The 12,188-nt window shown below is 44.7% G+C and overlaps 1 protein-coding gene and 1 long non-coding RNA gene across 2 annotated transcripts in view; both read right to left on the bottom strand.

Annotated features, from left to right (window-relative positions):
- Positions 1-1,613: 1,613 nt before the first annotated feature.
- On the bottom strand, positions 1,614-3,276 carry LOC144614259 (uncharacterized). Its single transcript, XR_013551881.2, has 2 exons — positions 3,138-3,276; positions 1,614-3,036 (listed from the first exon to the last, which is right to left on the bottom strand). It is a non-coding gene; the product is annotated as an uncharacterized LOC144614259 (long non-coding RNA).
- A 3,935-nt stretch (positions 3,277-7,211) lies between these two features.
- The window catches only part of LOC144614258 (uncharacterized), a 53,533-nt gene continuing 48,556 nt past the window's right edge, over positions 7,212-12,188 (bottom strand). The window contains exons 15-17 of the mRNA XM_081794761.1: positions 9,684-11,668; positions 9,197-9,301; positions 7,212-7,274 (exon numbers count right to left, since the gene is read on the bottom strand). Coding sequence (XP_081650887.1) covers positions 7,212-7,274; positions 9,197-9,301; positions 9,684-11,668 — 2,153 coding nt within the window. The remainder of the gene's footprint in view (positions 7,275-9,196; positions 9,302-9,683; positions 11,669-12,188) is intronic.

Genomic DNA, 12,188 nt, shown 5'->3' with positions numbered 1-12,188 from the left:
GTCGAGCCTTCAGATGACTGCAGCCCTCTGGTATCTTGAGAATCTCACAAAAGACCCAGGGGCAGAAGTGCCCAAGCTATTCCCGAAATTTTGCCTCAAAACTTTTGAGGAATGGGGCGCCTGGGTGGCTCAGTTGGTTGAGCGTCTGACTTTGGCTCAGGTCATGGTCTCACCATTCATGGCTTCGGGCCCCGCATTGGGCTCTGTGCTGACAGCTCAGAGCCTGGAGCCTGCTTCATATTCTGTGTCTCCCTCTCTCTCTGCCCGCATGCTCTGTCTCTCTCTCTCCCTTTCTCTCAAAAATAAACATTAAAAAAATTAAAAGAAATACGGCAAGGTAGCATTCGAGACTGATAAGTATTGTGCAAATTTGAGGTCGTGTTATAGAAACAACATTTTCTAAGCTTCACTTCATGAACCACATTTGAGCTAATGGAAATATTCCAAAATAGGAGAATGGAGTTGCCTGGAATCCCGGCCCACACTTCGGGAAGCCCAACTATGCACAGATGGGTCTTCTTGGTTTCTCGTCAGCTCTGTCTCTGTGTCCACCTCTCTTCTTCAAAAAGTCACCACCGGCCCCCGCTCCACCCAGCTCATTAAGGAGTTTGAGCTGGCATGAGGAGTTTCTGCCCTTGTGACCTAAGAGTGACTAAAGGGCCTAGTACTGCGCCTGGCTCAAAGCAGGTGCTCAACAAACAGTAGCTGCCACCATCCTCATCGTTATAATTATTGATTCTTTGATGGTAACCATGGCTTAGACGTCTCTGTACCCCTGCACCCTGCAGCAGGGCAGTATAACTGTCAGCAGGGTTTGGAGTTAACAGGCCTGGATTAAACCCCTACCTGGCAGTTTTGGATTTGCAGCCTTGGGCACCTGAACAGGGTACCTACATCCTTTAAGCCCTGTCCCCTTATCTGCCAGATGGGGATAATAAAGTATGTTTTCACGGACTGTTGGGCTAAATTAAGACTGCAAAACGCCCAACCCAGGCCTTGACACCAAGTAAGCAAATAGTAAACTAGGTGCTGCTGCCGCTTCCGATTACTGTTACTCTCTAGTCTTGTGCTTTCAACACACTTATTTGTTGGCTCACTGAAGTCACCACACAGAGACAGACACTCGGTGGCCATTCTCACTAAAACGCTGGGGGCACGGGAGCAGGCACCAGGAGAACAGGTGTCCTTGCCCAGCAGCAGCAAACTAATAAAGCCGAAGAGGCACTGATGGGCCAATCACCCCGCTTGGAACCGTTCCTACCAACCCTGCCAAACCTGCTGGGCTGTGCCCCAGTCCTACTGTCCCCTCGGGGGACTCTGTTGGTGGCCAGCGGTTGGTGCCATATTCCATCACCTATCGCTAAGCCACCAGCATTTATTTGGGGGCATTTAAAGAGACTGTCAGGGGCACCTGGGCGGCTCAGTCGGTTAAGCATCCGACTCTTGACTTCAGCTCAGGCTGTGATCTCACGGTCGTAAGATCGAGTCCCTCGCATCGGGTTCCACACTGAGCACGGAGCCCGCTTGGGACTCTTTCTCTCCCTCTCTCTCTGCCCCTCCCCCCTTGCTCTCTTTCAAAATAAACAGACATTAAGAAAAGAGATTATCAAACCTTGTTAATTCAGGATTTCTTTTATTCACTACTGTATTTTGACTCTGACGTCCTTTTTCTAAAACCTGTCATTCATGTACTCAGAAAGCATAGATGACTTCATTATTTTTAATGTTTATCTATTTTTGAGAGACAGTGTGTGAGCTGGGGGGAGGGACAGAGAGAAAGGGAGACAGAGGATCTGAAGTGGGCTCTGTGCTGACAACAGAGAGCCCAATGCAGGGCTCAAACTCCCACACCATGAGGTCACGACCTGAGCCAAAGTCGGATGCTCACTGGACTGAGCCACCCAGGCACCCCGACTCCTCCCAACATCCTAAATGTGACTGGTTAACGCCCTCCTCTGCAGAAGTGGAGGGATGTTTGCGTCTTCTGCACGTTGTGCTGCATTATCTCTTGGAATCGTGCAGCCCTGATCTGAGCTGGGTAGGAAAGCAGTGGTAGGTGTGGTGCTGGGCTGAACTGGAGAGAGCCCAGCCGCACGCATCCGACCCTCAGTGGGGTCAGCAGAGGCTAGTGGGGTACAGGTGAACAGTAAGTGCCCCCACCAATAAGTTTTCTGAAATAAAGGCCTGAGCAGGGCAGTCCTGGGTAATTACTGCTCTCACACATTCTTTACTCTAACCCTCCAGCATCTCCCTGCTAGCTCTCTGAGGGTGGGGACTTTTTTTTTTTTTTTTTTAAAGAAAACAAACAAAAAAACCCAATGGGAATTATCTACTAGCTTGTAAGGTTGAGGAACACCCTACTTCCAACTACACATTTTGTGTCTGAGTTTGAGCTCTTGGGAAGAAAGACAGGCCTCAGCCCTACAGTGGAGGTCGGCTCAGCGATCCAAATATTCTGGCAACCCCAAAGACCTCACAGAGGGGCCAGAGAGAGATGATCCTCTATGGGCAGGGGGTCAAGCGCGTTGTGAATAACTGGTATTTGGTGAGCCAGGGGAGAGAGCACCAGAATAGGCTGTTAATTAACTTAATAGTCTAAGCCCCTTGAAGATACGTTTTCCAGTTTCCAGAGACTGACCGTATCAGGGAAATGACGGAAAGACGCCCCGTTCACCCTACTTTGCCCATACTGTGTCTTGTGGAAATACTGGCTACCACGAGGGACTCTGGCTTCAGTCCTGCTTCTCTCGCCTGTGGCCCCTGTTGTCTGTAGATAAATATTTAACCGTTTACGTTTTAATTCCTTACCACGTGGCTAGAATTGGTTATGGATTTATACATTTTAATATGAGAAAAACAAGTATTTGACAAGCAATGCTGAGAAGCCAGTATCGGAAAGTAAACTTTGTAGGTGGCCTGAGGCAGGACGGCGTTCACTCTGTGACAATCTCACATGCTGTCTCACTCTCGTCACCCAGCTCTTCAGTAGTGGAATCTGTGGTCCGAGTCTTCTCTGCTGTGGCTTTGCCAGCCTCCCTGGGAAAAGGAGGAGAATGCCAAGGCTTTGACTCTCGAAAGGAACAATTCAACTCTTCATAATTTCCTCATTTTAGAGAAAATCGTCCCCAATCACGTACCCTAGTTCCATGTTGAAAATCTCATCTTCATCAGAAGAATCCTTGTCGTGTAGCTTCTGTGCCATGTTTTTCTTGCGTGTGGCATTGAGAGGTCTGTACATGTCCCTAAGCCAAAGTGGCCTCCTTCTCCAGAAAAAGCCCTTCTAGAAACCAGAAAGGACAACGTTAGGTCTGTTTCCCCTGCCTTCTCCAGCCACGGTACTTTATCCTCCTCAGATTTACCTGATTGTCACTTTCCTCTGAGCATCTCTTACGCAGCAGAGATCCAAAGAAGCCCCTGGAAGGAAACACACACACAGACAATTAGTGATTCGTACCATTTTCCATGCCTCTCACAATGTATTTCTCCAGTCTTATTAGCAAGCAAAATCAACACAGACCTGGGATCTCAGAAATAATTCCATACATGCTGGGCTTTCAGAATTTTCCTGTGTCTGTCCATAATGGCCCCACAGTGTCCCTGGGAGACCTTTGTATGTAACTTGACATGAAGTATAGGCAGGATTTTCACCCTGCTCACCTTCTGGCCCTTGGCCAAGTGCCCTTGTGCAGTCAACAAACTGGGTGACCACACGGCAGAAGCACCTAACTCTCTCCAGAAGCATTTTACATCAGTCCCCGCCAGGCTTAGCCTCACAGGCATCATTTGCTGGCGGGTGGGGAGGTGTTTCTATTTTCCTAGCTGCTTTACCTTACAAGATGAATCGCACCGAGTGAATGCCTGAGTCCAACCAGCAGTTATCTAGCTCACTGACTTTCACACTGCAGGCAGATGAGTGAGTGAGTCGTGAAATCACCTGAAAACACACGGCTAGCGCTAAAACACAAAATACTCTTTTTGAATACAAACGGAATAGGGGGTACCTGGGTGGCTCAGTCAGGTGAGCAGCCCAAGTCTCGATTTTGCCTCAAGTGATGATCTCACAGATTGTGACATTGAGCCCTGTGTCTGGCTCTGTGCTGGTAGTGTAGAACCTGCTTGGGATTCTCTCTCTCTCTCTCTCTCTCTCTCTGTCTCTCTCTCTGCTCCACCCTCCCCCCCAAATAAATAATAAACTTAAAAAAAACAGAACAGAAAGAATCAGAGTGTATGGTAAGTTTGTTTTAGAAGGTACTTATGTCTATACGGTATGTGTGCACTGAGTTGTGACATAAAATGCAGTTCACAGCCCAAGAACAGTGTAGTCAGAGACGTGCCCAACTGGAAAGGAACCATCTTCTTTCTGGTTCTAGTGGTACTAGTGATACAACCGTCCGGCAAGACATCTTCCTTTTCTCCTTCTCCATCTCATTATTATAAAAGGAAGAGATAAATGATTATCTAAGGTCTCTCCCAGTTCAAATTCTATTGGGTCTGGATAAAGGGAATGGAGAGCGGGGCCTCGAAAACCAGAAGGAGGAAGAAGGAAGTTTTCCCCCTACTTTACGGGGGGGACTCATGTATTCTACCCTCCATCATGCTTGAAGACTAGCGCCTTCACCCCACGACTTTTGGCCCTCCCTATCCCTTCTCCAGAGCCTCTGAGAAGGTCTGTGGCCAGGCCTGATGCCCACCGCCAGCGGGAACGGGTCTGAACATTTCCACCCCCATCCCCCCACGATCTTTCTTTAAAGGTCTAGTGAGCAGGTGCTCTGTGCCAGTCCCATTCTAACTCGGGTTTGGCTGGGCAGCTAACTTTGCTGGATCCAGGCAAAGCATTAGGCCAAATATGTATTCTTTCTGCCTTTGGTGATTTCCTGGCTGTAAGACAAGGGGATTGAAATAGATGAGTTTGAAAATCTAGTTCTAAAATTCTACTTTAACGATTGCCAGACTAATATTTACCTTGAGCTTCCTTCTTTACCTTCCTTGGCTGCTGTTCTATGAGAATAAATCTGTTTTGGAAGAAAACATGATCACAGTTACCCATCACAATAACCACTCCCTCCACATCTTTATTCATTCCTTTGCATTTTAGGTCTTATCTACCCAGTGAGATGATAACTTTTCCTAGGACAGGAATTTGTTGAATAGTCCTTTGACTCTTCAATAACACCTAACTCGCGTGCAGCTGGTAATACATTTTACTGACTGCCTCAGATAACATTCAACAGGTAATTCCTAATAAAAATTCTTGGGAGGAGGAAAAGAAAAGTGTCTACCAGAAACCTAAACAGCAGCACTGTTTTAAAATCAAGGACAAGAGTAGGATGTCTGTTATCACTGCTGCTATTCATTGGTGTTGAGGGGGTCCTAACTGATGCACTGGGAAAAAATGGAGTCGTGGAAAGGAAGAACTAAGACGTATTTGCATACGAAATTACAGACAAACTAAAAGGCCCAAGAGAATCAACTAAAATTTTATTGGAAGAAACATGAGAATTCAGCAAGATGGCTAGATATATATAAAATCAAGAGATCAACATGTAAACCTCAATGACTTTCCTATGTTCCATAAACAATTAATCAAAAAACGGAAGAATTATCCCATTTACAATTATCAATAAAAAGGCATAAAGTACCTAGGAATAAACTTAGCAAAGAATGGGTAAGACCTATGAGATGAAAACACTAAAGCTCTTCTGAAGGACATTAAGAAGAAACAAATACGTGATCTGAGACACTATTTTCCTGGAATAGTGTAAAGATGTCAGTTCCCTTCAAATTAACCTACAAATTCGAGGCAATCCCATTCAAATCCCAAGACAGTTTTTTAAACAAAAACTGGCCAGCTGACATTTGGTAGAGAAAATGTGCAAGCATAGCTACAAAATGGATGAAAAAGAAGATCACAGAGCAGACGTTAAAATACGTTCTTACAGAGCAACTGCAGTTAAGTATGTAGCGTGATACTGATACAGGAAAAGAAAACCAGGTTGATAGAATAGAGTCCAGATAAAAATAGTATTTTGGATCCATGAAGAAAGAATGAACCATTCAATAAAAGATTTTAAAGTAACTGGATCTTTATGCAAGGGAAAAAAGTTAGATCCCCTACCTCGACCGTACCAAAACACCAAACAGATTCCATACAGATTAAAAATAAATAAATCACAACAAATATTATAAGAGTACAGAAGAAAATATCAGAGACTATTTTTATACCATGAGGCGAAAAGGCCTTGTTAACGAGACCCATGTCCCATAAGCCATGAGGCAGATATGGTGACGGACTGTCCACACCTCCTGTTCATCGTAGTCCTTGCCCCCTTGATCCCCTGGATTGTTTGTCCTCTTCCTGTTGATTTATAAAACTCTCTTCATATGAAATATATTAATCCTTTCAAGGGCTTTCACTGAATTTCAATGTTTCAAATATTTGTCAGTGTTTTTATCGTGAAGGAGACGGAACAGTGGGATAGGAGCACAGGCTGACTGCAGGCACAGCTGGGTTCTGCTTTGGGTTTTGCCACAGGGGCCTTAAGCTGATCCCCTTCTATGTAGGAAAGAAGGATGGTGATATCATCCTCACAGGACTGTGGGGATTAAATCAGATGTCTGGTTTATTCCAAGCAGAAATCAGACAAGACGATCAAATCTATCAAATGTTTCTGCATGTGGTATCAGGTCACAAAGCTTTTTCTCACCACAAGATTATAAAAGTATTGATTCTATTTTCTTCTAGTACTTTGATGGGTTCTTGTTTCTCTTTTTTTACATGTACTGAAATATGTTTTTTTAAGGTGAGAAATAGGGATCTGTTGTTATTTTCCTCCCAAATAATTAAGCAGTTGTTCTATTACCATTTATTTATTTTCTTCCACTGATTTGAATACTAAAAGGTAACATTTCAATGTTTATTTATTTATTTTTGAGAGCGACAGAGAGAGAGAGTAAGAGTGAGAGAGGGGCAAAGAGAGAGAGACACACACACAGAATCCAGAGCAGGCTCCAGGTTCTGAGCTGTCAGCACAGAGCCCAACACAGGGCTCGAACTCCTGAACCATGAAATTATGACCTGAGCCAAAGTAGGACGCTTAACCAACTGAGCCACCCAGGCGCCTCTAAAAGGTAACATTTTAAAAGTCCTCGTCACCCATGGATCTGTCTATTGCTGGACTCTGTAGGCTACTTCACATAAATATTACGTTGCATTATTCCTCATTGTGAAATTGACACAATGCCTCATCTCTTCCTTTGAACATCATTATTGTCCACTACAGGAAAAAAACTGCATGGTCTCTGACCTCAAAAAGTGTATCATCTAAGTAGGGAGAGGAAATAATGAAACCACATAAAAAAATATAAACACAAGGTTAAACCACATAGGAATTTAAAACAGCAATAGGAGTTTATAGAACTTCCCAAAAGCAAAAGGCTGCAGGCCACCTCAAGATGCAGAGTACTGACTGGACAATGGCCAATGATTTCTCTTCCCAGAGGTCATGGTAAGTTGACCCCATGCTAGTTCCTAGGCTCTTAGGCTGAGAAATCAGACTCTGATCTCATCAAGAGAGAACGCACTTCTTTCTGCATGGAGGCAATATCACCTTACCAATGTCACAGGATTGATCAAAATCAGAATGTCAGGTCATGACTTGACAATAAGGAAAACATCCATTCCACAGATAGGGCATCTGTGTCCACATGATTGGGCATCACCTCCTGTGGAGACAGGCCTCTGTGGCACACTGAAGTATAATCAGAAGGCTATTTGGTGAGAAGAGAAGTGGAAGAAAAGTAATTAGCTGAATCCAGTGTTTCATGGAAAGGACGGAGGTAGCTAGATCCATCCATCTGCCCCGCGGGCACAGCCCGGCTGGTGGGCCTGACTCTCATCTGCTGCCTGAGGTGCCATCTCTACTCTTAGGCAAGGCTAGGTGGGCACTGCCCATGTTGGTCTCTTCCTCACCATTTCTATGCTTTTACTACTGACCAACCCTCCAGAAGACAGACATGTTTCTCCTTAGCAGTTAATACATCCAGTCAGGTTTTACTCAAATCTGATAGACCAGGAAGCCTTACATATCTCTGCTCTGATCCATGACCTTGATATTTCTCTCTTGAGGAGCTGCCTTTTAACAAACTGTTTAGCATATTTTTGTTATCAGGGGAGGGGAATGCATCACTGTAGACCCTAAGAAATGGTGACAATCTCACAGAAGGACTAGGTCCAGGAGTATTACAGTATTCGGGGAAGGCTTTGTGAAGAAAGATGAACTCGAGTTGGCTTTTGAAGGCTCACGGGACTTCCACCAGCAGAGTGAAATAAAGGAATTTCAAGTGGGCAAAGTCACCAACAAAAGTAGGAATGGGCATGGTCTGACTAGGGGATGGTGAGGGGCTGTTTTGGCTGAAATGGAGGGTTGCCATGACAGATGGCAATATATATATATCTCTATATATATATATATATAGATAGATAGATAGATAGATATAGATATAGATATATAATAAGCATATGTATATTTGAATAAATATATTGAATATATATTCAATTCATACATAATTGAATAAAAGGTAAACAGGCAAGCTCCAGGAATAGGCAACTGTAATTATGACACGCTCTGAGTAGCCTGATGCAGGATTTTAGCTGCAGGGTTTTAACTGAACCTGTTTACACAATGCCTTGCGAAGTGGGGGAGAGAGCTGTAGGCACATCTAATTAATCAACAAGATGACACTTTTATCTCTAAGCCATGCCCTTTCTTCCAAGATGACTGATAGCTCCATGAAGGTGAAGACTATTTCTCTCTCATCATTTTAGCCAACGAGGAAAGAAATCAGTGGTAGTAGGAGGATGACTGGTGAGTGCATCGAATCGACATCATTTTTTTGAGTTGAAGAAATTTTACTATCATGTCAACTGTGGCCTTCTTAGACCTAATGTCTCAGAACAAGCTAATGGCTTGTTATCTTGGTTACAATCCACAGATGTCTCCCGGCAGTGGGGTTCCTTTTAAAATCCCTGGAATATACTTTGCAATAAAAGGACAAAGCATATCTCAGTCCTCCAGACTGAAGAGGGATATCAAGTCGTGATAGGTGGGAAAGTGGCTTTGATTTTCAGTTTGTGGGTTCTGAATCTATTATAAAGAAGGAATATAGTCTGGGAATCTGAACTAATTGTTGTCCTTACCTCAGTGAGACAGAACACTATGATCAAAATCATCACTACTACAGTCACAGATATTGCCAAGATGAGTTTGTTGTTATAGCCATAGCCTGGAACTTCTTTTGTGAGCTAAAAAAAAGGGAAAGAACAATTTTTTTAGAAAACAGAGATAGGATGAAAGTTAACTATTCTTTAACGACTCTAAAACCCCATTCTTTCCGATGAATCGCTTATAGGTTCTTAAGGAATATACCAAATCTAATGTGATATGTAATCTTAATCATTAGCATTTTCTTCAAGACTTGATGTATCTTGTATGTTAGGTCCTCTTTTTGTCTCCTCTGGGAACAGCGGCACTGTTTCCTAAATGAGCAAAGTGGCAGATCACTGCCTTAGCCAAAATTATGTGGCCAAGACAAGACCCGGACTAGGAGCCCCTGGTCCTTGTGCTTGGGTCCATGTCCTAAACCACCTAAATGTCGAGACCCCACATTTGGGGATTTATCCTCACCTCCCTTGACTCCTGCCCTCTCTGTTCACTCTGGACTTCTGTGCTCTCATTGATATAATTCTCATTTTTCCATTGGTCCGTATCCCACTCTGCCTTGGACACCTTTACTTCTTGCTGCTCGCTGAGAAGCTTCATCAGGAGGCCTGTTCTGGAGATGAGCTTGGCACAGGCCAGCTGCACCTGGGTCTCAGAGCAGTCCATTTTCAAAGTCCGGATAACATGAGAAATGAGCCTTCTCACGTCATTGCTGGGGATGAGGGACTGTAGCTGCTGGTTTAACTGAATTTCAAACAGATCACCTGGGGACGAGAGCTTTGACACAGTGAAGCCTGTGGCTTTTGGGGGCAAGCCAGTGCCCGCATTGTGGTATTCCCGTTGTGTATCATTGGTTTGTTTAATGGTCGGCATAGAGTTGTCTGCAGTAACAGTAGAATTAGCAGTGGAAAGATTCTTACGGTCTGTGAATTCAGGGAGGGTTTGTTCTGGCACAGTAGTGTTTCCTGTAGAAATATTTTCTTCAGAGACATTTTGGGCAGTAGTGTTCTCTACAGTAGTGTTTTCTCTGTAAGTTCCTGAAGGAGCAAATAATTCTGGAAAAGGATTTTTCTGAGGACTCAGTTCTCCCGGAGATGAAAAATCCTCTCGTGAAGGGGAATTTATGAGGCTCCTGACTGCAGAGGATGGAGGCCTCTTTGCAAGCAGCTGTCTATTACTGAGTGAACTTTCCTTTCTGGACTTTCGATTCAGTTTGGCCTTGGGTGTTCTGTGGACCACACGGGAGCGACTTTTATGAAAGCGGTGTGTCTTTCTGGGGAGTGAGGCTGGTCTGAAAGCCTTCATATTTCTAACTCTAGCATTTGCATCTTCTAAAACAAAAATGGTGTACGTTAAGTCTTTTGATTCTTTTTTCACGTCAGGTGGGGATTTTGGAGCGGGGGTGGCAGAAGGCCTGCCCAAAGAGTATTGCTTCAGGAAAGAAGAGACCGCTGCCTTGTGCTCATCTACGAACGAAGGCTCTGTATTGAAGGAGCTTCCCACTAATTTGCTGGGCCTGTGCGCCACGGGAAGCTCCCCTGGGGATGGTCTCCTGAGCCTTCTTTCCTTGGGAGCGGGGGTGGCAGAAGGCCTGTCCAAAAAGTATTGCTTCATGAGAGAAGAGACCGCTGCCTTGTGCTCATCTATGAACGAAGGCTCTGTATTGAAGGAGCTTCCCACTGATTTGCTGGGCCTGTGCGCCACGGGAAGCTCCCCCGGGGATGGTGTCCTGAGCCTTCTTTCCTTGGCCATGTTCTCCACAGATGGCTGGGCGCTCTGTTTCCTCTGGATGTTCTGACGTCTCAGTTCTTTTAAGTGCCTTTTCCGTATGCCCTTTGGGCCCTTGATGACCTTGTTCACTCTCAGGAACTTTTTCCCCACACTCTCAACCTCGTCTAGGCTCTTCTCCTGCGGTTGGGCAGTTTCCAATTTCTTTGGAAAGATTTGACGTTTAAACTTGGGACCTAAAAGGCTGGAATGTATAAGCATGGCCATTTTTTCTTTCTTTTTCACGTCATCAATTTTTTCCTGAATTTCTGCATCTAACAAATTTTCCAGAAAGTAGAGTTTTCTCAGTTTATTCTTGTAAGTTGAATTGTTGGATCCAGGTTTAAGAGAAGGGTCCCCTGTGTCGTTCATCGAGTGACCCACGGGCTTGTCTCCCTCTTGCACATTTGAAAACAGAAGTTTAATGAACGGTAACAGCGTCGATTCTACGTCTTCTAGATTGCCCTCCGAGAAATAAGGCAATATGTAATTCAGTGCACTAATGACATCACTTTCGTCATTGAAGTCTAGCTGCTCGTTCATAAAGGCTGACAAACTGACACGATCTATGTCTGAGGACGCCTTCTCTGGCTCAATAGTCAGCTCCGTGCTGGCACTCTTCTTTCGAGCTGTCAATACCTTCATGAATGATCCCTCTGCCTTCCTTAGGTATACTTCCTGATCTGTCGAAGAAGAAGAAGAGATGAGTTTTGATAATGAAAGACTGACAGCACAGCTCTTCGTCAATGCACAGTCATATGTCCCAGTCAAGCAAATTAAGAATCAGCAAATACTTGAGCGCCATTTAGAGAGGAGACGAACTCAAACTTGGACCCACGATTGGCAACAACAAAAGGACAAAAAGATGTGTTTTGAAAAAGTAGCTATTTCCTCAGAACATTCCACAGTGTGAATAAGTATATTTAGAGTTATTCCATTGGTCCCTAAGGGCCGATTGCCCAGGCCTCAAGAAAAGCCAAGGCCGGAAGATACTCGGCTAAACTGTGTGCAGCTCTAGTGCGACTCCTGGCATTCACATACCCCACCCTGTCCTGCTTCGGGGGCAGAGGGAGCGCGAGTCTTCCTCCTTCTACGTCTTCAGTGGGCTTGAGTTCTTGCTACCATCACATATGCACGGGACAACACCCGTCACCAGCAGGCCCTCATCTGGACACGCCCTCTCCGCCCACCCACCAATTCCTT

The sequence above is a fragment of the Panthera onca genome (assembly GCF_046562875.1).
Source record: "Panthera onca isolate mPanOnc1 chromosome E1 unlocalized genomic scaffold, mPanOnc1 haplotype 2 h2.Chr16_ul_2, whole genome shotgun sequence".
In the NCBI taxonomy this organism is placed as follows: Eukaryota; Metazoa; Chordata; class Mammalia; order Carnivora; family Felidae; genus Panthera; species Panthera onca.
The sequence above is the reverse complement of the archived record's forward strand: the minus strand, read 5'-3'. Positions and strand labels throughout refer to the sequence as shown.